The following is a 27,044-nucleotide window of genomic DNA, read 5'->3' as shown; positions in this document are numbered from 1 at the left end:
GAAAAAAGCCGGTCCTGCTATAGGCTGAACCATTTGTTAATGGTAGAGGGGGGAAACACTATGCAGTATATTCAGTTTTAGCATTTATATTCACTGTTGACTGTAACTACGCTCGAACTGTTAATGCTATTTTAATAAACAACACTGTCATATGCAAAACTGGGGTGGCACTTGGGGTGGCAAGGGATCATTTTAGGGTGGCACTTGCCACCCCATGCCACCCTTCTAGATCCGCCCCTGCATACGCGTGTTTCGCCTCTACCGCTCGAGTTGGAAAATCTGAACTCCGGCGTCAAATTGCACCGCGACAACCAATCAGGAGGCTGGTGACGTGGCTCTGACCTAGGTACTGACGCGTACTGTCCCGCTATTTTCCCACTGATGTACAAATACCTTTCCGCTAACAAGATAATGTGTTTATTCAGAGGACATCTGCAGGAGAAAGTGGAAGAGCCTCAGGGACACATATAATAAGGAGAAGAGGACAGAGAAGGAGAAGAGGAGTGGGTCTGCAGCAGGATCGGGGAAGAGATGGAAGTTCTTCGCGGTCATGGAGTTTCTGGACCCCTTCCTGACTAGCGGCAATATGATGCGGACCGTGGAGAACTTCCCCCCCGAGGACCAGGGACAGCCCGGAGAGGCGGCAGCAGGGGAGTGTCAGTCAGAAGGACAAGGTTTACAGTGAATTAATGTAGGGAGTTAATCTAGGAATATATTTTGTTTATTAATAAAACAGTATACAGTGGTCCCGCTGTTCACCCGTCACATTTCGCTGATTTTTGTTATTGCACTGTACAGCTTTCAACAATGCGCATTGCATTCTGCAGCCTGATTGACAAATCTCCTCCGTGTCGTGTCTCCTGCGCTTGCCAAACTTATCATGTTTGGTTTTGATAACCATCACGTCCAATAGAAAAAACAGCACAGAAACACTCATAACTATGACCCTCATTCGGAGATACACACCTGCTCCGCGAGGGGAAAAGGCGCACGAAAGTGGTGCGCAGACAGAGAAAAAGCACGGCATAATAAAACTTCCTCCCACATTTCCGGTTCACACGCGTCAAAATATGCAATTTTGAGGCGCGATGGATTTGTGTTGGACACGCGTCGAGGTGCGAATGTGCACGCGTCAAATTAGGGGCGTTTGGGGCGTTTTCGCTCGCGTCTATGGCGTTCGGTGTGAACACACCCTTAGTCCGACAAATACGGCAATAGAGATTGACAGACCACGTGACTTTCGCGCATTGCATGCCGGGAACTCGTGGCAAAACATTAAAATTACCACATTAAATGCAAGCATTTGCAGCACCGCAAAACGTTTATTCTCCGGTTCCAGTACCTTCTTGGTTTTTCTTTCCTCACCAAAAAAGCAATGTACAAAACGAAGGAGAACAATGCCGGTCCGTACAAAGACAGACTCGACAAAAAGGCAAAGAAAAGGTACTTGGAAAAAATCAAAGGAGTGAAAGGGTTACGGTGTGTTCACACCGAACGCGATAGACGCGAGCGAAAATGCCCCAAACGCCCCTAATTTAACGCGTGCACATTCGCACCTCAACGCGTGTCCAAGAAAAATCCATCGCGCGTCAAAATTGCATATTTTGACGCGCGTGAACCGGAAATGTCGGAGGGATGTGGGAGGAAGTTGTGCCAGACGGTATCTTTGCTAGATGGCAGCTGTCGAGCTAGCGTTTGAAGAGAGAGTCTCCCTTCTCTATTTACTGTGGAGAGCAGAGCAGCGGCGTTAAGGACGTCCTCGCCGTACCTGGGTCCATCAGGTCCTCCAGAGGCGTGAGCAGTTTGGTGAGTTTCACCACTTGCTCGAGGAGCAGCGCCTGGATGACGGCCGATTTCAGCGATATCACCGTCTTTCACTCGCCCAGTTTGAGGACCTGCTGTCCCGCGTCGGTCCCAGAATCGCCCGCCTAGACACCAACTACAGGCGCTCAATCCCACCTGCAGAGCGCCTGTCCATCTGCCTGAGGTTAGTAAAAGTGTTTAATACGGTAGTCCTTTATTGATACCTGTGCTAATATATGCTAAACTATTGTTTATACACTGCTAACATGGCTGTGGTATGCTAACAGTGAATGCTGTCGGTGTTTACTGATAGCAAACTGTGGTATGGAGACGACTGTTTATAATATTTCTAGTGATACTCGACAGTTCTCATCAAGTCCCGATTTAATTCAATTTATGCTATGTTATCAGTATTAGCAATGATAGCATGGCTGTGGTGTCTATCAATGTATGCTCTCAGTGTTTGCTGATATCAAACTGTGGTACGAGGACCACTGTGGATTAATCTTTGTAGTGATACTCCTTTTTTTTCTTCTTTTTTTTTTTATTTAGACCTGGTTTAATTCTGGTATAGTTGAATATTTGTATATAATCCCCGCAGCTGTCAGACTCTATAACAGGGGTCACCAGCCTTTCTTAAAACTGAGAGCTAGATAAAATTGTGAACAGTTTGGTTCATCTTTAGTTATATGGTTCTATCTATCATATTCTATCTTGATAAGCTATGTCTTATCACAGGTTAATTTTTCAAAAATATTAACAATGATTTAAGCAAGGAAAGGGCTACATGTCAACATGCAACTCTTTATTTCTATTAATGTCTTACTTTATTCCTACCTGATTGACATGTCTAGGAATTATGAGTGATTGGCTCACTGTAGTGGTAAAAGTTGCTACCAATCAAATTATGATATGTTAAAGTTAAAACAAAACACAACTGACTGTTTTATATTATATCTAATATATGTTATGTAATTATCCTTATAATTACAAAATGTTTTATGTAAGATTTATGTTTTGTAATTTAAATCTGACATCACAAAAGTATTTTGGAATTTGAATAATGTATTTTGTAACTGCAGTACACATAATACTAATTTTGAACAATTTTGTCCAGGTTCCTTGCCACCGGGGACTCCTTCAGGACCATCGCGTTCAGTTTCAGAGTCGGTGTGTCCACAGTGTGCCAGATCACCCCCCAGGGTAGCGACGGCCATCTGGGACTGTCTAGTGGACGACTTCATGGCTGTGCCTTCACCTGGAGACTGGCGGTCCATCACAGAGGGATTCCAGGAGTGCTGGAACTTCCCTCTCTGCTGTGGAGCTCTGGATGGGAAGCACGTCCAGACAAAGGCACCCCATATATCACATAGGAGACACACACATTGATATGCACTAAATATTTATTCCATTTCTTTTTTTGTGGTGCCCAAATTTATGCACCTGCTTGATTTTGTTTAAGCAATTATTGCACACTTTTTGTAAATCCAGTAAACTTCTTTTCACTTCTCAAATATCACTGTGTGTGTCTCCTGTATGATATATTTAACTGACATTTTTTATTGTAACAACCAACGATTTATACAGGAAAATACTGGCTATTAACAAGGTTGCCCAAACTTTTGCATCCCACTGTATTAGTATATTCTGTCATTAGTATAATATGAAATAAATTCTACATGTGTCAAGTCGTGTGCCAACATTTGCTGTGTAGTAGAACTGAGACATTAGTCATTATAAAAATTTATTTGAAATAATATTAAAATTCTCAAACAGAAAAACATTAAACATAAATATATAAAATATAAGTATTTACAGAGAGACAGGAATAAAAAGGACCCAGCTGCTCTCCAGAGCAGGAACAAGGCTGAGGAGGACATGCTCCATTGGAGACTGGCGTGGCCTCTTCAGGGACACCAGGATGGCCAGCTCCACCACCGATGGACCGTCCTGGGACCCGTCCCTCATCTGTCTCGGAGCTGTCCTCCTCTCTGGGCCTGTAAAACAGCACAAAACACAAAGAAATGAGAAGGCTGCTACTAGATTTTAATTTCAACATTGAAAACAAAAACAAAAAAAACAGGATATAATCAGATTGGTTGTAGATATTTAGTAAAGGTGATCACAAGGGAATCCCACCAAGTAAAAAGCTATCAGTGCTGCTGTACATCTGACGCTACAATTGCATACCTGTGGGTGCAGCAGCAGGAGCTGAGGGACTGGGGAGCAAGGAGAAGCAACAGGGGATGCTCTGCTGCAGAATCAGTTGGTTCTATCAAGACAATATTAAATGTTAACAGGTTGAATACAATAATCATAGAGAAAGTATATACAGTGGTCCCTCATTTATTGCAGCAGGGGTTGTCAGAATAACTAGCCCCTCGCTATGCACTTTATACACTGTTTTTCCCCACACACATGAACATTAGTCACAGTTCTCACAAGTTGATTCTCAAAGTGCAAACCTTTGTAGATTGCAAAACGTAAAAGTATTATGCCGTGTTTTGTCTTCATCTGCCTGCCACTTTCGTGCGCCTTTTTCCCTCGCGGTGCAGGTGTCTATTTCCGAATGAGGGTCATAGTTATGGGTGTTTTTGTGCTGTTTTATCTATCGGACGTGATGGTTATCAAAACAAAACATGATAAATTTGACAAGCGCAGGAGACACAGCACGGAGGAGATTTGATAAAAAGTGGAATTTATTTATGTACATTGACAATTTTACCTGCAGGGATTTCGCCTGGATGAGCCGTCTCTGCCCCAGAGGAACGCGGGCCTTTTCGTGGCTGTTTTGATTTCGATCTCTGTTTTAACTGATCAAATCTCGCTGTGGTAGAAGCTTTAAAGTCTGTGTGGCCCAGTTTGAGAGAGGGTGCCCAGTCTGGATCGCATTCCAGCATTTCGTAGGCTGGTTTGCCTACAAAACACAGCAAACATTACACACAGCCACAATAAACAAAGGAGCATAGCGCGATGATTTCTGTTCAGCGCCATATAAGACGTATTAACTACTACAAAACACTTACCTTTGTGGAAATGCTTGGAGCAGACTAACATGTGAGGTGGAGTGTTTTCGAACGTTATATTAGGTCTTCTGATAGCGGCAATCCAGGCCATCCGTCGCCTCTTCGTGACTTCAGAGACATGGCTTGGAAAATTTATCTTCCTCGCCGGAATCCGATAAAAACCAATCGCATTTCCCGTCGGCTTCACGCGGCTGTCGTTCGCCCAGCTTGTGCAGTTAATAATACAACAGCTTCTTGCCATTTTTTGTGTCTTTTTATCGCTGTGTAACTGATTTCAATTGAAAGCCTGTGCCCGCTAGTACCTCTTGCCACGAGTTCCCAGAATCCTTTGCGGTTTTACCCCTGAATGACGTCACATTTTCAATCTCTATAACGACGGCCCGCTTGCATGTTCTGCAAAAAAATGTGCTTTGTCGTGTATCTGTCGGACAAACACCAAACCAGTTCCACATCACTGAAGTTGCACCATTTTTACAAACCAATTCTGGTTCATCTGTTTCACTCAACAATCGGCCATGTGCGTATGAAAACAAAGGCACTGCGCATGCGCGTTTTACTCATATTCTATCGCGATATTTCATTTTCCTATCGTTGCCTAACATTATACCGGTATTACCGTGAACGGTATAATATGGCCCAGCCCTAGTCTTTAATGTGCTGAAGTTTATCTTATTGTGTTAGTTAAAAAATAAAATAATTTATAAATCTGTGTTCCTGAGATCTCACAACATAAACTGTTTCTTACAGTGACCCACTCGCTGAAGTATTTCTACACTGGATCCTCTCAAGTCCCAAACTTCCCAGAGTTTGTGGCTGTTGGGATGGTTGATGATGTTCAGATTGAATATTATGACAGCAACACAGAGAAAAAAGTGCCCAAACAGAAGTGGGTGAACGGTGCAGTAGATCCACAGTACTGGGAGAGAAACACTGAGATCTCCATGACCAACCAGCAGACGTTCAAAGCCAACATTGAGATTTTAAAGCAGCGCTTCAACCAAACTGGAGGTTTGTTCATGTTTCATTTTTTACTGATATTTGCTGTTAATGTTTTCAGTGTGTTTTGTTTACAGTAGTAAACAGGTTTGCACACATTAAATGTTTCATTCAGATTACAGATTAAAATTATTAACATAATAATTCGTAATAAATGTAGAACTACAGTCTGGGAAATTTTAATTCAATTCAAACAGCTTTAATGATCATGTTTGTATGAACTGGCATAATTTAACTGTTTAGTTGATCAAAATAATCAAATAATAAAGATAAATTCATGATATTTGAAGTTTTCTATTTATATTTAGGATTTTTTGCCTCTGAAACCTTGATGGTTGTTTTTGCTACAATTTCTTAATAATCGATTATTCAGAAATTAATCTCCAGAAAATCAGCAGGATCTAAATAATCAGTCTGAGGTGTATTTGTTTTAAAATTATTGTGAACTAATATTTGATTTTTAATAAAAAACAATCCTGGACTGAAACTCTCCTTTAGTGGAAGCTTCTAGAAAGACCTGAGGACAGTCTGATGTGTAGTTTTCCCGCAGTTATACGATTTCTTTTTTAGAACGATAGGAGGCTGCAGAGTTTCAGAGGATGGAAACTTAAACCCAGGATCAGGATCTGTGTCTGCTGCTCAGGATCCATCTTAGTGTGTTTGTCTGTTCCTGTAGCTCACAGGAAGTCGCTCCGTGTCTCAGTTCAGACGACCCTCACAAATAATCACATATTGTAATAAATTATAGAAAAAGAAAATATGTCAGACACCATCAACAGCATCTTAGGATGAAATAATTTATCATCTAGCTGAGATGTTAAATGTGCTGTGATGTCACAGTTTTGACAGCAGTTTTTCCAGATTCCATTAAACACATAATAATAATAATGATAACAATAATAATAATAATAATAATAATAATGTTATATTTAATACAAAAAGTAGAATCAAACAGGGTTGACTTTGTAACAGGCTGAAAGTAGAGACAGCTCAATGACCCATTCACTGTCCACGGCCTCTTTATGAATGAATTTAACTAAATGCATCAACCATTGTGAAAATAAAGCAGACATTCAGCCCGTTTTCATGAGGAAATGTTTTCAGGATTATCTTTCATTAGCAGAGGTTCCATAAATAAATCGGTGACAAACTTAAAGCTACTCTGTGGAAAATAAATAAATATTTAACTTTTAGTTTTGCTTCAATAGTACAACAGTTTGGTGAGAAGTAGATAGACCAAAAATAAGAAACACAAACTAACAGACAGACGTTTAACAGTTAACAGTTTCTCTAAATTTTACACTGATTTTTGTCCTATTTAAAAATAAGACAGTAAATATGAGTTTCAGTCTATGTTTAATATTTTTGGTCCCAGATTTAAAATTTAATGGGTTTTATTTTTTTTACTAATAAACAACAACCTGAAAATATAATCAAGGAAAGTAAAGTGTTAAAATGTCTCACTTTTCCCATAAACTGGCTGAAGGTTGATTATTAAGGTGGTGTCGTTAAATCAGGACGCCGTAAAATTCAGCAAGAACCCTTCCAGAAAGCCTCCCTATGAGCGGTGAAAAAAACCCACGGGTTGTTTTGGTCATTAAATACAGCTTTGGTCACTCATCTACGCAACATTTACGAGCGGCGGAAAATAACAGCGTTCTGGGCGGGTCACTGAGCTTGCTTTTTCCGGCGCTCAGTGATGTGCGATACCACTTATTTCCTTTCCCGAAGTAATATTCATCTTTATCTTGTTAAGTCAGCCAGGAAGAACTGTAAGGTCTTCTTTTTTATATATAAATAAAGGGACTGGTATAGGACCAGAATGCACTGGGGTGGGCCTATGGTTTTTTACCAGAGCAGGAGAAGCAGCGGGTAGGAACAAAGATGGATCTTTGTTATTGCTTGCCAAACTGGAAAAATAAACAATAAAATGCATTTTCGAGTTTGATAATTGGACTTCTTTTGCCTGCGTACAAAACATTACCACAGTGCAGCAGTGGCTTGTGAATTTTAAGCTGTAGGATGTTTGGTTGGACAAAGGGAATCCCCACTATAATAATAAACACAGGTCAGCGGCTACATACTGAACTTGAAGGATAAAAGCAAAGTATCAATCCAGTCATGCTAGTATTGATCCGTAACCAATACTGGTGTTGGTATCAATACTATCGATATTTGGATCGATCCGCCCACCTCTATCAGTGACAGCTGTGAGCGTTTTCTTGACTCATGCAGGGCCTTCCCATGTTTCTCCTCCACTTAATCTACACTCCAATCAAAGGAGTGCAGACAACACCAGCTCATCCCACATTCACTTTGTTGCCGCCTATAAGGAGGTGTTTTTGCGAGATTTTCATGGACATTCACAGCCTGTTGATTTATTGATTAGCAATTTTAATATAATTTATTAGCCAAACGGGCTGGAAAAGTGTGGAATTTGAACCTAGATGGTGTGTAACTCCACATGTTCATATAAAGAAAATACCTGTGATGATGCACCGAGGCGTTTCTCGTGGCTTTGAGAGCAGCGATGTTATAAAAGCAGGAATGACTCCTCGTGTCGCTCTCACCTGTAGACTGTCGGCTCTCATCACAGCATCAGTGGCGCTCAGGTTCCTACTCAAAGACGCTCACAGATCTCTGTGCTACACATCCAATAATATCATTAATGTGAATGTTGTAATATATTTAGTGCAAAATCTTATCTGGTCACCGCGCTGAAAAACACCAAAGTGTCCTAGCATGGAGTCAAATTCAAGGTCTGAATTATTGTTTCAGTCCTCTGCTCTTAGTAAATGTAATAAAAATGACAACATGGTTGTAAAATCTTAGGGGAACCTTTTTCACCTTTTTGTCAGGTCACAGCAAAAGAAATTAACTGATTTATCAAAAAGTATTTCTTGGATAGTCATCAATGATGACATGAAGCATTTGCTGGAGCCTGAAATACTGTAAGTAGAACTCCAGATTAGATTAATGTCACATGGCCATAATAAACAGACGCCTCTAGAAAAAGCTCGGGAGAGTCTGGTGTTTAGTTTCTCACAGGAAGGATTTTGTTGGACTGATGACGGCTGCAGAGTTTCAGAGGATGGAAAGTAAATCTAGAATCAGGATCTGTGTCGGCTGCTCAGGATCCAGCTTAGTGTGTTTGTTTGATCCTGCAGCTCACAGGAAGTTGCTCCACCTACAACAGCAGAGATAAACTGTGCAGTGATATCTCTGCAGGCAGGACGTAGATGTGCTAACGGGAGAAAATGAATTCTGTTTTTTTTCCAGTGTCTTTTTCTAAAATCTACATTGTTAATGATGATTGGTTTTAAAAATCTTCCACTGAGACAAAAGCAGCCATAAATGTAGATCCTCTATATGTTGATCATGTCTCTGTGTCAGTATAAGACTTTAGTGCAATCTCTCTCTGGTTCACTGCAGTCTTTGTCTCTGTTTTTCTGTCAGGTGTTCACATTTTCCAGACGATGCACGGCTGTGAATGGGATGATGAAACAGGTGAAGTGAATGGATATATGCAGTTTGGTTATGATGGAGAGGACTTCATAAGCTTTGACCTGAAGGACCAGATGTGGGTCGCTCCAAAAGAACAGGCTGCCATCACCAAAAACAAGTTGGATCATGACTGGGCTCTGACTGCTCAGTATAAGAACTACTTCACCCAGATTTGTCCTGAGTGGCTGAAGAAGTATGTGAACTATGGGAGGAGCTCTCTGATGAGAACAGGTAAAATCTATGACCAGAATTAGATTGTTAACCAAAAGTTATATGTCTCAGTTTATTACTTAATATGATATTAAATTAACCTTTTCATGCATGAATTATGAAAACCTCAATCAGGGCTTTTTTTTCTTGAGTATTTTTATTCATCTTAAGGCATGAAAAAAAGATTTTTGAACTTCTTTGAACTACTTTTTTAAACATATACTTTTCATTTTCAAAGAGTATTTTTACATGTCCACTTAGTTGTACAACAAACATTTATGAATTTGACAAATGAATAATTAATATACACTGTGTAAAAACTATAACATAACAAAAATATATTTTTTAAATATATTTTTAAAATATTTTTATAACAGTATAACAATATATGTAACAACTATAACAACTATAACCCTGCAAGGCATGGAGTGACTCATCAGTGTCCAATGTAGTGGTTTATGTGCAAGTTTACCATCAACACTGACACAAATACAAGAAAACAGCCTTTGAGTAGTTGTCCACTGTAGTGACCCCTGTGTGTGAAAGGGTTAATATAATTGCACTTCGCGTGGCATTTTGACACATTTTTTAAATGTAATTTAATTTTATAAACTACATCACATCAAAAGAAATTGGTATGGTTTTAACAATAATAATAATAATAATAATCTTTTAAAGTTGCTCCTGGTCGTCATAGCAGATCATCTTCCACAGTTTTAGCTCTGATATACTCATTTCTAATCCTTCTCACTCCTTATGATAATTTTAATATCTCTCCAGTTCGTCCCTCAGTGTCTCTCCTCCAGAAGTCTTCCTCCTCCTCAGTCACCTGCCATGCTACAGGTTTCTATCCTAACAGAGCCGAGATGGTCTGGAAAAAAGATGGAGTGGAGCTTCATGAGGGTGTGAACAAAGGAGAGATTCTCACCAACAATGACGGGACCTTCCAGATGAGTGTTGACCTGGATGTCTCATCAGTCAAACCTGAAGACTGGCACAGATACAGATGTGTGTTTCAGCTCTCTGGTGTGAACGAGGACATCGTCACCAGACTGGACAAATCAGAGATCAAGACCAATGAAGGTGAGTCTGGAATCAGGATCAGATGAGTGATAAACATGGGAAACACACACTTGAATTACTGCAATAGCCCTGTGGTTCATGTTGGATGAGAAAGTTTGTTTGCTTAGATTTTCTTTCTGTCAGCTTCTGTCAGAATAATTTTAAGGCCTAAATCAGTTTAGACCAAGTTGTGTTTTTCCACCACATTTTTTCCTTGCTGAACATTGATGAATATAAAACATGTTCATGTGTGGCCACTGATTATCTGACTAATGGACAGTTTTAGAAGATTAAATAGTAAATGGGGGAAAATGTATATTTTGAAACATTGCTATGTACAAATTTATTGGCAATGTATTGAAATTAAATTTAATGGCAGAACTTTTATTGTTGAAATGAAAACAAAAATTAGTGAGACAAATATGTAGTGACCATAAACAAAGCTATTGTACATGATTGTTATCTGATTGGAAATTTTTTGTTCTCACCTTTTGTTTGTTCTGTGATCCACAGGAAGTTCCTTCTCCCTGATCATCCCTGTTGTTGTTGCTGTGGTTGTTCTTGCTGCCATCGCTGTGATCGCATTCATTATTTACAAAAAGAGGACGGGTGAGAAACAAACTTCCTGGATTTTTCTTGTATAATGCAAACAACAATGATGACATAGTGCAAACAATAATAATGATAGTAAGAGTAATATGACTTAATTGAAGTCATTATTAACAGTTTTCAAAAGAAAACAAACAATGCACACAGGATTAAACAGGTAACAACCAAAAGCAGTGTAAGCTGAGTCTTCAGGTTAATATTAAAGTATTTTAACACTTTCTCTGCCAGCAGGATGATCAGACTCTTTTAAATCCTCAGTATATTACAATGATATTCATCAATCATGCTTGTTGTGTTTCATAACTTGCCCCTTCATTTCTCTGCATTATCCCACTTGTAGGTTTTTGTCCAGTTACTTCACTTTTTCTTCTTGTCTGTTATTCACTTTTTTCTGCATCATTTTTCTTTCTGTCTTTGTGGTTTTTTTGTTTTTGTTTTGTTTTTTTACACCTGAGCTACAGTTTGGTTGTCAGGGAACAAAATAACCACCAACTCAGTTATTGAAACCCAAACATTGTTTCTCTTTTCTTAACCATCAACTCTGCCAAACAAACACATCCTAAGGTACACCTTTACCTGCATTAGAAATGTGTACGTTCTCCACCTTCAGTCGCTTTACTTATAAATTTAACATGAGCACATTTTGGGTGCAAGGTCACAACATATCTATAAACATGTTAGTGAGTAAGCCCGGTGTCTATGTTTTTAATTTTACAAATTAAATTAATGCTTTGGTCCAGATTACAAAATGAAAATATGAAATTATGTTTCCTGCCTTGTATAATACATGAAAAAAATTGTGTTAACATTTATAACAAATTATTAAAATGATGTATTTTTTCCTTTTTATTTCAGAGAAACGTCCCCTATCTCGTAAGTTAAACTTTGTCCCTTTTCTCTAATCTCTTGTCCACACTAAATTAAAAAGGGTTTCTGTACTTTAATCTAAACAGTCTTTCAGGGCTGTTTCCTGTTGTGTTCGATTGTTGTAAAAGTGACACATGAGAGCAGGATGTGGACTAACATTGTGTTTCTGACGTACAGCTGCAGAGAGCCAGGAGCCAATGCTTCCTCAAGCCGAAACCACAAACAGCTCTGCACACAGTGAGTTACTTCATATTTGTGTCTCATGTTTTAGCTTTCTTTTTAAAACTAATGTAAAATAGTGGCTGTAGTAAAATCTCCTGTTTAAATATATCCAAAAGAAGTGCTTTAGTATAACTTTAAATCATATGAAGAGAAAGATGCTTTCAACATAATATAATATATTATATATATATTATAACGTTTCATAAAATGATTTAACAAAATTAAAACAAATGTGTTAATTCCATTCAGAAACATATGAAGTAAATACTCGATTGAATCAGAATTTTAGATCTTAATGAAACTGTAAATAGGTTATTTGTGGATTTGATTAATCCTAACATTTATTTTCTTTTTTTTATCTCTACAGAGAACCTGAGAGAAGACGTGTCAGCTCATTCTTCTACATAAACTGGAATTCATTGAATTCGTTGATTGTTCACATCATAAAATCTGTTAAAAAGATCTAAAATCTAAAATATAGTTGCAGATGCTTATTAGTCAAGATTTAATGGAAAGGAGTTTGAAAATGAGTTGGCAAATGTTTAACATATATATAACAAGATGGCGCTGGAGTGACGGCAGCCTTTCCAAGTAGCTCTGCAACACAGCATCATTTCTTTAACTTTTTTTAGACTAGGCTTTCAAACTTTATTTCACCTTCCTCTAGTTCTACTTATACCTCTTAGATATAGCGATACAAGATGGATAATGCACTTTTTAAAACTTCTGGAACCAGCTCCTTCATCTATTCGAGAGCGGAGCTGCTGGCACTAAACACAGAGACACAGACCGGCATGCGACACAACATCCCGGCTGAGATAAAGAGGAGCTACAGAGGCTGCAAGGCTGGAGCGAGGAAAGCGGATCACCGGAGGCGATTCAAACCATCAATCCCGACAGTGATAATGGGCAACGTGAACTCGCTACAGAATAAAATGGACGAACTGTGTGCTCTGAACAACCACCGACTATACCGTGAGTGCAGTTTGTTTATCTTGGCTAACCGAGCTAACACCACAGGCTAACGTAGACCTCTGCGGTTTCACATCCGTGAGAGCCGATAGGGACACGCAGGCCAGCGGGAAAAGCAGAGGTGGGGGACTCATTGTCTACGTTAATAACAGATACTGCAACCCTGGACACGTCTCCGTTAAAGTTTCGGTATGCCGTCCGGACCTGGAGCTGCTAGCTGTTAGCTTGCGGCCATATTATCTACCTCGGGAGTTCAGTCATGTGATCTGTGTGTGTTTACATCCCTCCGAGGGCCGACGCAGCAGCTGCCTGTGAGAAAATACACACAGTCACAGCAAGACTTCATACACAAAACCCAGAGGCTTTCATTATTATATCTGGAGACTTTAATCATGCCCACCGAATTTCCCAGAGGAACCCACCCGAGGGATTAATAAAGTTTTATCTTATCTTAACATATACATCATAATGGTGGCATTAAATTATTCTGAATATGTTGTTTTCAGTTAAAAAAAAAAGGCAATTTAAAAAAAAAAGATCTAACAAAGATGTGACCACCTGGAGAGACGTAAAACACAATAAAAACAATATGAAACAATGGAAGCATCACAGCAGTCTCAATACAATCATAATTAAACCTTTGTATGTTCATCTTCACTCAAACATATATTAGTTTAGTGTTTCTGGGGTTTTCTTGTAAATTATTGGATCACTCATGAATGCTGAGATTCCCTCACTCTCAGTGATAAAGGAATCATAATAATATATTTCTAAATCTTGTAAATTTACTTAAAATTTGATTTAAAAGACAAACTTGTGTTGAATTCCAGGAGACCTTAAAAGATTTTACTTTATATCTGATTTATTTCTTAATTAATGAAGATTATGTTTATTCTCTGTTGTTTGATTTAAGATGTGTTTTGAGTGTTTTTGATTTTAGAGTTTAGTTCAAGTTGAGACTCTGGAGGGTTGTGTGGGTTATGTTTTTAACACATTGGTGGGTGTGTTTCTGTTTATATAGCAGTAAAACTGCATTGCTCTTTCTCTCCTTTTTGTACTTTTGCTTTTCAATAAAGTCCCAAATAATCCAAATTTCTGTGACTTTTTTTAAAATAAAATGTACACTTGGCTAAAGTTTCATGAATACAGCCCAAATATTACTGGATTAGCTACAATTTAACTTGTGATAGTAGCTCAGTAAGCTTAGGTGTAATGATGCCAGCTCCAGTCCATTAAGTGTCCTTGTAACAAAGGTATTGTGTGTGTGTGTGTGTGTGTGTGTGTGTGTGTGTGTGTGTGTGTTGTATTGTATTGTGGTTTGATGTTTGCTTTTGTGGATGTTTATTTTTTTCATTTGGTTTACCAACACTAGACTTGACAATTTGCATATGATGAAGGAACTGACCTCACAGCCCAGTGTTCATTCAGTGGGCTGGTTTCAGCTATTGTGCAAATGTACTGTTTATAAGATTGGGGAAACCTGCAGTCAGCTGAGGCTGAGGAAGTCACTTGGATGAGTGACGAAATGTTTCTCCCACTGAAAACTCTACATCCAGATGAACAGAATCAACCTTTTGGGAACACCACACTTTATAGACTTGTGCTATTCCAGAATGGTTACCTGAATCAGGTAGAGTATAAAAGGAAGCCAGTTATTTTTAGAGGGGTTGGGTTCTTTGGCGTGTGTTGGCACGTAAACTCATACTTTATTTAATAAAGACTACCAGTTGATGGCAAAATTTAATTCCAGTCTCAATGCCATTTTGTTTGAACTGACACATGACCGCCAGCCAGTTTTGACGGAGTTTAAAAGAACTGTTAGTGCAGAGATTTTGAAATAATGTTTGCCAAACATTAATAATCAAGGCTTCTTAAAACCAAATGGTGTTACATCTATAGCCACTGTTTGGTGTTTTAACAGTGTAAGGCTTGAGATGCTCTCAGCTACATGTCTCAGATTATTTTAGTTGCTGATAGTTTAGCAGAAAATCTACACTGAACCCTTTAAGCCAGTAGATCCACAGTATTAATAAATATGATTGTAAACAAAAAGCAAACTGATAACAATTTAATGATTCAGATTTAGTCCTGTGAAGTTTACATTTATATGTATTTATGCTTTACATATATATTACATATATAATTCATTCAGAAACAGACTTTGCACATTCAAAACATGAGAGGACAATAAGTGCTGCGAAATTATTTATATTTTGAGTTAAATGCTCCTTCGTCCTACAAGCAAAACTAATTTCCATGTGCTCTGAACTCCAATGTGAGATTTAAAAGGTGTTTATTTCAAAAATGGTAGTATTATGTTTAATGTTAGTAAAACTGTCAGGTTAGATTAGTATGTGTTTCTGAGTTTAAGGCTGTCCAGGAGAAACTAAATCCAAAAGCTGAATGACAAAAAAAAACCCTGAGCACAGTGAGCTGCACCAAAGCTTTAAAAAATTATTCTTAAAGCACTGGAAAACATTTTTACTCTTATTTTTAGTCTCTGTAAACTCTAAATTATTCTGGCTAACAAAATCTTTTGCAACAAAAAAGCAGCTATATTAGAAATTAAAACATTTATTATAATCAAAAAAAATTTTATTTGTACTCTGAAAGAAACTTTTTAAAATTATCTAAGAAAAAAATTTCTGTAGATAAATCTACATTATGCTTAAATGTTGAAGTATCAAAGATGATGACCTTGCCTGGAACAATATTTTAATATTTAAGGAAAAGAAACTGTAAAAATCTACAAAATTAGAAAGTACTTTATATTCTGAGGTCTCATTTTTCATCTCACATGACTTAATTCAAACACTTTTCATCCAGAATGTCAGGAAGTGTAATAATGTGTCAGTGCTTACTGACAAAACTCTCTGTAAAACCACTCGGGTCAGTTCTGATTGGATAGGATTTTTCAGCCTGAGGTCACTATTTAAAAAAAGCAAAATCTGTGTCTGCTTTAGTACTACATATAGAGCTCGCTTCTTGGTTTAACTCCATCTCATCCCAGTGTATTTCTCAGATGGAGTTTTTTTGATTGATTGATTTTATTGATTAGCATTTAAATATCTCAGTGAATACAGAATACAAAATAAAGATTACCACAAAGCAAAAAATCATGAGACAAGGCTAATCAAAAGGTATTGGCTGAAGCATTTGCTTATTATGCCAACCCTTTTAACAAAAAATCTTTTGCATGCAGCTCCTGTACACAGGGCTCGAAGCAAAGAATAAAACAAAGCAAAGCAAAAACAAACAAACAAACAAACAAAAACAAAAAACTTTCCACCTTAGCTAACTACATCAAAGCAAAACAATCAAGAGTTTCAGAATTATTATTTTTGCTCTTTCATTCTTGATTAATATATTTTTCTAATACTCTATTTTTAAACATGTTTTTAAACAAGGAAAATGAACTACACCTTTTTAAATCACTGTCATAACTATTCCACAGGTTAACTCCTCTAACAGAAACACATCTCTGCTTTATGCTTGTCCTTATCTTGTTTTTTTTAAAGACATCTGTTCCCCTTAAGTCATATTGACTCTCTCTGACTTTAAACAGCTTCTGAATACTGCGGCAAAGCAAGTTATTTTGTGCTTTATACATTATCTGTGCCATTTTATATTCGACTAAATCATAAAATTTTAGGGTATTCAGATTAATAAACAAAATGTTAGTTGGTTCTATATAGTTTGATTGATTTATAATTCTTATAGCTCTTTTTTGTAACTTGAAAACAGGAAGAGTATTTGTTTTATATGCATTACCCCATATCTCCAGACAATAAGTCATATATGGAAGCAACAGAGAACATTAAAGTGTGTATAATGATTTTTTGTTCAGGACATGCTTTGTTTTGTAGAGAATAGCAATGTTTTTTGACATTTTTGTTGTCACATGATTTATATGAGACTTCCAGCTCAGCTTATCATCAATTATCACTCCAAGAAATTTATTTTCATACACTCTTTCAATTTCAATTCCATTAACCCTGATTTTAGATATATTTTTCATTTGTCTAGTGCCAAAAATAATCAATTTTGTTTTCTTTATATTTAACGATAACTTATTTACATCAAACCAGTTTTTTAATATATTTAACTCCTTTTCCGCTGTAGTCAGAAGCTGTTCTAGGTCTTTACCTGAGCAATACAGAGTGGTATCATCAGCGAACAATACACATTTTAACAGTTTGGAAACACTACATATGTCATTTATATATAATATGAATAATTTAGGGCCCAGCACAGAGCCCTGAGGAACACCACAAGTTACCTTCAACTGCTTAGATTTTACATTATTGATTTCGACATATTGATATCTGTCATCCAGGTAACTTTTCATCCACTTATATGCTATCCCTCTTATGCCATATCTCTCTAGTTTATTCATTAATATAGAATGATCAATTGTATCAAACGCCTTTTGTAAGTCTATAAAAGCACCAACAGTATATTCCTTATTATCTATTGCATTAGATATCCCTTCTACAAGTTCCATCACTGCCATCGAAGTGGACCTTTTCACTCTAAAGCCATATTGGTAATCACTTAGGAGATTATGCTTCTCTATATATTTATCAAGTCTATTAACAAATAACTTTTCTAAAATTTTTGAGAACTGTGGGAGTAGTGATATTGGCCTGTAATTGGTAAACTGACATCTCTCTCCGTTTTTATGGATTGGAATAACTTTTGCTATTTTCATTAGTGAGGGAAACACACCAGTTCGAAAGGACAGATTACAAATGTATGCGAAAGGTTGCACTATATATTCTATAATACTCTTAACTAATTTCATGTCAATACCAAAACAGTCGGTGGACTTTTTATTTTTAAATGTCTTCACAATGTTAATTATTTCTCTATGAGTTACAGCACCAATAAACATGGAGGACACATTTTGAGTAATATGTTTATTTAGGTCGTTATTATTTCTTGACTCTGGAATTTCTTTTGCTAAATTAAAGCCAACATTTACAAAGAAATCATTAAATTCATTTACAATGTCTTTAGTTTTATCAAGCACAATATCTTTATCTTTTTTAAAATAGTCTGGATAATTCTTATTTTTTGAGCCCTTTTTGATTATGCTATTTAATATCCTCCATGTTTCTTGTGTGTTACTTCTATTTTGCTCCAGTAATGTTTGGTAATATTCTTTCTTACTTGTTCTTATAATATTTACTAATCTATTTTTATATAACTTGTACTTTATTTCAGCATCTTTTGTCCTCAGTTTTATGAATCTCTTATATAGATTATTTTTCATTTTACATGCATCTTCTATCCCCTTTGTGATCCATGGCTTATTTGATCTGTGATGCTTTCTAGTGATTTTCATTAAAGGACAATGTTTTTCATATAGTAAAATTACAGTTGATAGGAATGCATCATATGCACTACTTGAATCTTCATTTGCAAAAACCTCATTCCAATTGTGTTCCTTTAAGTCCACCTGGAGGGCAGCAATGGCTCTTGTTGTTCTATGTCGTATCATATCAAATGTTTGATTCATTTTTTTAGTTTTAATCCCAAAATAATTTTGAAAAATTGCAAAAACAGGAAGATGATCGCTTATATCAGTTATAAGAAGTCCACCTACTATTTCATGGTCAATTTTATTTGTGAATATATTATCTATCAATGTAGCTGTATCAATTGTTATTCTACTTGGTTTTATAATTACAGGGAAAAGGCAGTTACTATACATTGTATTGATGAAATCTGTTGTTTTCTGATGTCCATTTGGGTTTAGCAAATCTATATTAAAATCACCACAAATTATTTGCACTTTTTTATCATTTAGGTTGCTAAACATAGCAAGTTTTTCATTGAATGTCTCAAGGCATGATCCTGGTGTCCTATAGATGCAACTTATAATTATATTGCTAGCTTTTTCAACATGGATTTCAATAGTAACACATTCCAATACGTCATCTATGATGCTTGACATACATTCAATCAGACTACATTTCAAAACTTTATCTACATATAAAGCAACACCGCCTCCTTTTTTATTCACCCTGTTCATTGTAAATAATTCGTATCCTTCCAGTCCCATTTCACTAACTTTCTCATTATCGAGCCATGTTTCTGATATTGCAATTATATTAAACTTTTTTAACTTACTTAAACATTCCGTAATTTTAGAAAAAATTTTATACAGGCTTCTACTATTGAAATGTATGACCGACAATGCATTTGCCATTTTAATATTCATATTAAATTGGTCATCTGTATAGTACTCACAAGTACTATTATTGTTATTGTAGAAGTGGTTATCTGGGTCAATGTTAGTTTCAGGGTCATGCATGTTGTGCTCTGCATAGTTAAACATTTTGAAGTTCATCTTCTCAGCGTGTGTGGCAAAATAACCTCCTTGACAGTCCTTCTCATAATCAAAGTCTTCCTCTTCAATATCTCTGAATGGAAACCTATAATCTGTGTCCAAACTTGTCATTTATGTGTTTTTGTTGTTGTTTTTTCCATTGTTTTTTGAGCCATAAGGCCAGAAACACTTTCCATACCCATTGTTCATTATCCAATCGTCACTTTTCCAATAGATTCCATAGCAGATTCCTGATTATTTATATTGCTCTAAGTCTTTGAGTTCTCTTATCATCACAACTTTCGCTTCTTCTGGATTGCCATTTAGTCTTATCATTACTTTGCAGTTCCTCGTCCATGTCGCTTGTATCTTATTTTGTTTTCTCAGGCTGCGTGCCTGTCTTGCAATTTCAGCAGTCTTTTTCGTTAAATGTTCATTTAAATACACACCGGTCCCTTTTAGCTTCTTTCCCTGTTTCAGTAACTCAATCTTTGTTTTGCGACTCACAAACCGAAGAATAATTGCTGGCTTTGTTTTACTGTCTTTTCTGGGGAGCGTGTGGCATGCTGCGATATGATGGCTCTGAATACTTACATTCTTCGTTTGAAGGAATTTTATCACTTGCTGTTCAAGCGTTTGCAGCTCCTCTACCAGGGCATCTTCACCGTCTTTACCTCCGCCAGCTGTTACTCTGGCGTAGGTTCGGTGTTGCGTCTCCAGTCCACTTATGACTAAGTCATCCATTCTTGTGTACTGTTCAAGGTCCTCGAGTCGCTGTTCCAAGTCATCTATTTTCTTGTCCTTCTCCTTTATCAAGTTTTTTAGTTGTTTTATTTCATCCATTAGGTCATGTAGCATACCTTGTTGTTTAGCCACTTTGCTCAGTTCAACTGGGATTAATAAAAAATCAAACAAACAATAAATGTAAATACCTGATTTTGAGTTTATCTGTGGTAAAGATGTGATATTAGCTGTTAGTACAGTGGGATGCAAAAGTTTGGGCACCCCTGATAATTTCCATGATTTTTCTTCATAAATCATTGGTTGTTTGGATCAGCAATTTCAGTTAAATATATCATACAGCAGACAAACATGATGATATTTGAGAAGTGAAAAGAAGTTTATAGGATTTACAGAAAGTGTGCAATAGTTACTTAAACTAAATTAGGCAGGTGCATAAATTTGGGCACCCCAACAGAAATATTACATCAATATTTAGTAGATCCTCCTTTTGCAGAAATAACAGCCTCTAAATGCTTCCTATAGCTTCCAATGAGAGTCTGGATTCTACAAAACATCTGCAGTTCAGTCAGGTTTGATGGTTTCCCAGCATGGACAGTCCGCTTTAAGTCACACCACAGATTTTCAATAATATTCAGGTCTGGGGACTGAGATGGCCATTTCAGAACATTGTACTTGTTCCTCTGCATGAATGCCTTAGACGAAAACGAACCTGGCTTGTCCAAATGTGCTTTAGCAAACCTCAAACGACTCTGTTTGTGGCATGTGCACAGAAAAGGCTTCTTCTGCATTACTCTCCCATACAGCATCTCCTTGTGCAAAGTGCGCTTAATAGTTGAACGATGCACAGTGACACCATCTGCAGCAAGATGATGTTGCAGGTCTTTGGAGCTGGTCTGTGGGCTGACTGTGACTGTTCTCACCATCCTTTGCCTCTGCTTATCTAAGATTCTTCTTGACCTGTCACTTCCGGCCTTAACTAGAACTGTGCCTGTGGTCTCCCATTTCCTCACTATGTTCCCCACAGTGGAAGCTAACAGCTGAAATCTCTGCGATAGCTTTTTGTATACTTCCCCTAAACCATGATGTTGAACAATCCTTGTTTTCAGGTCATTTGAGAGTTGTTTTGAGGCTCCCATGTTGCCACTCTTCAGAGAAGATGCAAAGAGAAGAAAGACTTGCAATTGGCAGTCATAAATACCCTCTCTCATGATTGGATTCACCAAACAAACTTTGTGTATGTAGGTCAAGGGTCAATGAGCTTACCAAACAAACTTTGTGTTCTAATAATCAGTTCTAAAGGTATTTAAATCAATAAAACAATAAGGGTGCCCAAATTTATGTACCTGCCTAATTTTGTTTAAGTAACTATTGCACACTTTCTGTAAATCCTAAAAACTTCATTTCACTTCTCAAATATCATTGTGTTATTATGCTGTATGATATATTTAACTGAAATTGTTGATTCAAACAACCATAGATTTATGAAGAAAAATCATGGAAGTGATCAGGAATTACGCACACCCCACTTTTCAGTTATTTATTTGTAAAACAAATGTTTGGAATCATGTATGATTTTCGTTCCACTTCTCATGTGTACACCACTTTGTATTGGTCTTTCACGTGGAATTCCAATAAAATTGATTCATGTTTGTGGCTGTAATGTGACAAAATGTGGAAAAGTTCAAGGGGGCCGAATACTTTTGCAAGTCACTGTAAAGCCCAAAGTGATTTTAGTGCAAGTTATGGAGAGAAACCCAGATAAACATTTCAGAGAGAGCAACAATGTACAAGTGTTCGAATCAACAATCTGGTGCGTTATTAAAAAGAATGAATGCACTGAACAGCTCGTCAACATCAAAAGGCCTGAAAGACCACAGAAGACAACTAAAGTGAATGAATGCAATAACCTCAAAACATCTAACCAAGCCAATAACACTTGATGAGTTAGGTAGATTATTGTTGTTGTCTGCAGTCAAGAGAACCATTAATGTAATTCATTAATGTAAATACAGAGGGTTTACAACAAGGTACAAAACACTGGTTTCACTCAAGAAAAGGAAGACTTTCCCAGAAAACATCTAAAACAGCATGCACAGATATGTAGAAAATAAAATAAATAAATCATTGGACAGATAAACTAATGGTTATACCAGAATGATGGGAAAGCAAAAGAGAAACGGCTCATGATCACAGCACATCATCTAACTAGTGCCACTAGTGACAGCTCACAGAAAAAATACTGAAGTGTAGACGTCTATACTCTGCTCAGTTCAGCTAAATGCTGCAAAGCCAATTGCGCCTCAATACAAACAGATAATAACACAATGCTGACACATATGCTACAGCTCCATGATTCCAAACTTGCATATACATTTTTTAGAATTGCCTTTTGTGATTCGCATTGTGTCCCCACCACTGCATTATATTTAACCTCCTAAGACCCGAACTCTTCCACGACATGCATTTTCAATTTCTCTTTGGTATTTGGGCATATTGGGGCCCGATGAATGTAAAAACAAAGAATTACCAGATTTTTTTTTTTTACCTTATTTTTGTTTTTAAGAAAAATCAGAGCCACATATGAGGATATTCGTTTAAAATTTTGATAGAACAGTAGCAGTATAATGTCCTCGTAAGTGGATATCAGGCCCTTGTAGGGCAAAATTGAGTATTTTGGTCTAAATAACCCAAAATGTGATGTCCACATATGTGGACGGCAGGTCCTAGGAGGTTAAATTCTTTTTACATTTTCTTCTCAGTCCTGTTAACATGCTGTGTTCATGTAAGCGTTACATCAAAGTGCACGCCTAAAACTTTAAATGACAGATAAAACAATCTTTGCTTATATGTTTCCTGTTTAAATAAACCATTTTGTTTTATTTTCTATGGAGAGCTGAAATCCTCATGTAGTAGTCCATATTTGTACCTGCTTAACTGCTTCTTGCAGCTGCTTTTAAACAGTCTGCACACTTCCTCCTCTCTTACAGATGACTGTATCATCTGCAAAAGCTGACTTTCCTATATGCCTAGGAATTTGATCAAAGATATATTTAACCTTAATTAAAATTACTAATGGCTCAATCACTCTGCCCTGAGGAGTTCCATTCTCAGTTATTAGATTGCTTACCATTTATACAAACTCTTATTCATCTTTTGTCTAGAAGGTCTCGTCCCAATTAAATAATCTAGCTTTTACACCTATTTTTTAAAGTTTAATAAATAGTCACTATTTCCACAGCATATCATATGTTTTATTTTCTATATCCAAAAACATTGCTGTCTATTTCTTTATTCACTGCTGCTTTCCTTTTTCTCCAATTCTAAGTCTGTGTGAGTTTTTAGTGATTTTAGTCGTTTTCACCTCTTCTTCAGTTCTAACAACAAGAGGCAGCACATTCACAGTCAGAGATGGCCTGTTTGTCAGCAGAGAGCTCTGCTGCCAGATGGAGGCAGTTTCATGATTTTAGTCTTCGCTGAATAAAACTAGTTTGTCCTGTAGCAGCCACCGTACTAGCATTATGCAATTGCATTGGGAGGGGTAAGAAAACACAACTTAGTTGACTGAAATACACTTAAAGACAAAACTTACTTTTATATTCAGCAGTACTACAATCCCATTGCTAGATGGCAACATCTGACAAACCAAACCCAGCAGCACATTGTGGAGAAAGCTAGTCCTGCAGCAGAGCTTAATGATAGTCTTTGATGCTTAGACAGGTTTATGTGCAGAATGAGTGGATTATTTATGAACAGTGGGATTATAACTTGAAGTGAGTTCATATGAGAGGCAGCAAGTTATGAGAAAGAGTCTGTGAGGGCAGAGGTCAGATGAGGACAAGAGAAACAGAAATAACAGAAAGTCTTAAAATCCAACATTATATTTTAATTTTTATATGTAAATACATAATATTCAGTCTGTAGCCCTTCGATTTAGACAATAATACTTAAATATTGCCTTTTTATTTGTTTTGTTTTTTTAAATAAAATTCAACATTTCTGATTTTAGGAATTGATCGTTTCATTATTTTATCGTTGCAGCAACGTTGCAGAAAGAGAAGGACACACAGCTGATTTGGCTGGAGTAGGTTTCCAGATGAATTTGTGGCGGATGAATAATTGTATCTGGATTACTTGGGGAAGTTATTTGTATATGAGTGTAAACATGAGCATAATTTAAATTACTTTTAAAATTTATTTAGTAAGAATGTGATTAAGTATAAATAGACGGCCTACAGTGACGTAGTGGTTAAAGACACAGAGCCCACAGACTACACACCACTAGCTCTTTGTTTCTGAGGTCATTCTGCCTGATAAGTTTCACTTTCCAAAGAAAACCTTAGTTCCCTTTTTTTGCCTGGTTACTGTTAAGATGCAGCCAGCTTTGAATTCCTATTGGTCAGAGAGGAGCTACTGCGCATGCGGCAGTTTCATTTTCACTGTGGCGGAGTCTAAACAATAAACAGACATATTTTTTTCCTTCTTTGTTACAGTCAGGTGTATTACCACCACCCACTGAATTCAGCTGCTGACCCACATCTCAAAAATCCAAATCTTATTAATGAAAGCGAGAGAGAGATGAATAGAAATGTTTTTTTAAATTGGATATTGTGGCAAAAACGAAACCTAGCAGAGTCATCACGTGGTTTCTCAGTAAGCGGCACAGATGGAGAGCTGTTTGAGTCCAGTGGCGGCGCTCTAACACCGTGAATGATCAGATTTGCTGAGGCTTTCCACTGGAGCTTCAACATATGTCATTTGTTGTTTGTAAGTCACACCAGAAGAGCATCAGCTGGGTGTGTCACAGTGACAACACACAGCAGCATGTATCTGTGTGAGGGTGATGCTGTGTGAATCGAAGTTTAGGAGGGTCACAAAGAAACACAACCTGAGGTGTGTTGTGTTTTTATAACCTCTCAAAATAAAAACAGGAAATGCATCAGAGCTCTGTCTGATTTTAGGCGGATTCCTTTGTTCTGGTGTGAAAAGCATGTCAGAAACACAATATACTTCTTCCCACTTTAAAGACAGCAGAAATTATTGAATGACAGAAGTTGTAAGTTTACATATGCAGACAAATTAAAAGATAAAGAGGCAAATCTCAAATTTAAAAGATGTGATGTTGCTGGAAGCTAAATTGGATCATTCACTTAGGATTCACTTGGGATCATTTGCTCATTTGTTCTTTGACATTTCACGTTCTCTGAATTCATCTTAAAAACCTGCTCATTTTCTCTACATAATTAAAGCTCTAATTCATCATCGTCACGTTATAACGCTGAAAACAACCTCTGTAATCTGGTTAAACTGGTTACTTTGCTGCTTTTCTGAGATAAAATATGAGAATCTCTGAATATTGGGCACCTTTACTCTGACTGCTTTCTCCTCACATTGCAGCATTTAGTGTCTAACCTTACCCAAGTTATTAAGTGTGTACGTTTTTCATCACTGCATGTTTTTCTCTGGTCTGTCTATCCCAATATTTTAGAAATAAAATCTTTTCTTTTTTGCTTTGGTTTTTATATTTGACAGCTTTATTGACTTTTCTGGAATTTAAATCATATTATAAGCTCATGAAATACAACAGTTACAAACACATGACACCTGCACCTGAAACCTCTGAGTATGTTCTAGTTAAAGAGTCAGCAGTATCTGATCTTGACCTCTTCTCATGTTTTCAGTGTGCAGGCTTTCATGTCACAAACTCTCAGGTTACACAGAGCTGGATGACCCCGGTGGTTTGCCAAGCTTTAAACTGCTGAACTGTATTTGGTGGACCTCAACCACATAACGCAGTATTAATACTGCTTACAAATCAATAACCTCTTACAACTTAATTTATGATAAATATAAATCTTTTACTTATGTTGGTGGTTCGTGACTTTTATTTAAGTGTGATTTTGACTGCAAGACTTTTACCTGTAAAAACCTGTTTTCACTTTGGTATAATGTGGGATACTAGTTTGTGGAACAATTCTTTTACACTTCTTTCACTTTGACTTGATCCCATAGTCCAAAAACGTGTATTTTAGGTTAACTGGTGATTAAATGAAGCATAGGTGTGGATGTGAGAGTGTGTGGTTTGCTCTTTCTCTCTCTCTGGGCGAGACCTGTTAGGGTGTACCTTATCTCTTGTCCCAAATCAGGTGGAATAGGTTGCAAGCTAAATTTGTGGGTGGATGAATAATTGTATCTGGATTGCTCTGGGAACTCAAGGTTAATTGCATAGTTGTGTAAACATGAGCATAATTTAAACTACTTTCAAAATGGCATTAGTAAGAATATGATTAAGTACAAATAACTCCAGAAAATATGTGATAACAGCTGTGACACAAATATACATGATTTGTATGTGTCTTTAATCCCTACGTCACTTTAGGTCTCTAATCATAGTCACAGATTACGCGCTAAATTAGTAAAGGCCTCGGTTCTCTCATTTTGCCTGGTTACTGGTGAGGCGCATCCAGCTTTGAATTCCTATTGGTCAGAGAGGAGTCACTGCGCGTGCGGACTCAGAGGCAGTAGTTTCATTTTGTGGCAAAATTAAAACAATAAACGGTTGTATTAATTTTTTTCTTCTTATACTGCAAGTTTTGAATTGAAAATTAGGACGTTTATGATGCTACTTCTTTACTGGGCTGCGTCTGTGTCTGTGTCTGCAGGTAAGCTTCATAAAAATGAAACTGTTCTTTAGAGAT

The 27,044-nt window shown here is 37.0% G+C and overlaps 4 protein-coding genes and 1 long non-coding RNA gene across 8 annotated transcripts in view; 4 read left to right on the top strand and 1 right to left on the bottom strand.

Moving 5' to 3' along the window:
- The window catches only part of LOC100698385 (class I histocompatibility antigen, F10 alpha chain), a 127,230-nt gene that overhangs the window by 4,963 nt on the left and 95,223 nt on the right, over nucleotides 1-27,044 (top strand). The window contains exons 2-8 of one of the 4 annotated variants that reach the window (XM_019350691.2): nucleotides 5,577-5,837; nucleotides 9,282-9,560; nucleotides 10,320-10,622; nucleotides 11,115-11,210; nucleotides 12,066-12,083; nucleotides 12,255-12,314; nucleotides 12,667-12,759. The exons of 2 other annotated variants lie outside the window; for them this stretch is intronic. In XM_019350691.2, the coding sequence (XP_019206236.1) occupies nucleotides 5,577-5,837; nucleotides 9,282-9,560; nucleotides 10,320-10,622; nucleotides 11,115-11,210; nucleotides 12,066-12,083; nucleotides 12,255-12,314; nucleotides 12,667-12,707 (1,058 nt within the window). In that variant the 3' untranslated portion in view covers nucleotides 12,708-12,759. Of the gene's footprint in view, nucleotides 1-5,576; nucleotides 5,838-9,281; nucleotides 9,561-10,319; nucleotides 10,623-11,114; nucleotides 11,211-12,065; nucleotides 12,084-12,254; nucleotides 12,315-12,666; nucleotides 12,760-27,044 lie in introns of those variants that run through there. One more of the 4 variants, XM_019350692.2, reaches the window with a different exon arrangement.
- LOC112841703 (major histocompatibility complex class I-related gene protein) overlaps nucleotides 1-27,044 on the top strand; it is a 103,871-nt gene that overhangs the window by 16,602 nt on the left and 60,225 nt on the right. The window lies entirely within an intron of this gene.
- LOC102078978 (class I histocompatibility antigen, F10 alpha chain) overlaps nucleotides 1-27,044 on the top strand; it is a 97,491-nt gene that overhangs the window by 24,931 nt on the left and 45,516 nt on the right. The window lies entirely within an intron of this gene.
- LOC112843557 (uncharacterized) lies at nucleotides 4,626-5,122 on the bottom strand. Its single transcript, XR_003215986.1, has 2 exons — nucleotides 4,830-5,122; nucleotides 4,626-4,720 (listed from the first exon to the last, which is right to left on the bottom strand). It is a non-coding gene; the product is annotated as an uncharacterized LOC112843557 (long non-coding RNA).
- LOC109194531 (class I histocompatibility antigen, F10 alpha chain) overlaps nucleotides 26,828-27,044 on the top strand; it is a 44,355-nt gene continuing 44,138 nt past the window's right edge. The window contains exon 1 of the mRNA XM_025902434.1: nucleotides 26,828-27,008. Within this exon, the coding sequence (XP_025758219.1) occupies nucleotides 26,963-27,008 (46 nt within the window). The 5' untranslated portion in view covers nucleotides 26,828-26,962. The remainder of the gene's footprint in view (nucleotides 27,009-27,044) is intronic.

Source organism: Oreochromis niloticus, linkage group LG22 (genome assembly GCF_001858045.2).
Source record: "Oreochromis niloticus isolate F11D_XX linkage group LG22, O_niloticus_UMD_NMBU, whole genome shotgun sequence".
NCBI classification, from domain to species: Eukaryota; Metazoa; Chordata; class Actinopteri; order Cichliformes; family Cichlidae; genus Oreochromis; species Oreochromis niloticus.
The sequence above is the reverse complement of the archived record's forward strand: the minus strand, read 5'-3'. Positions and strand labels throughout refer to the sequence as shown.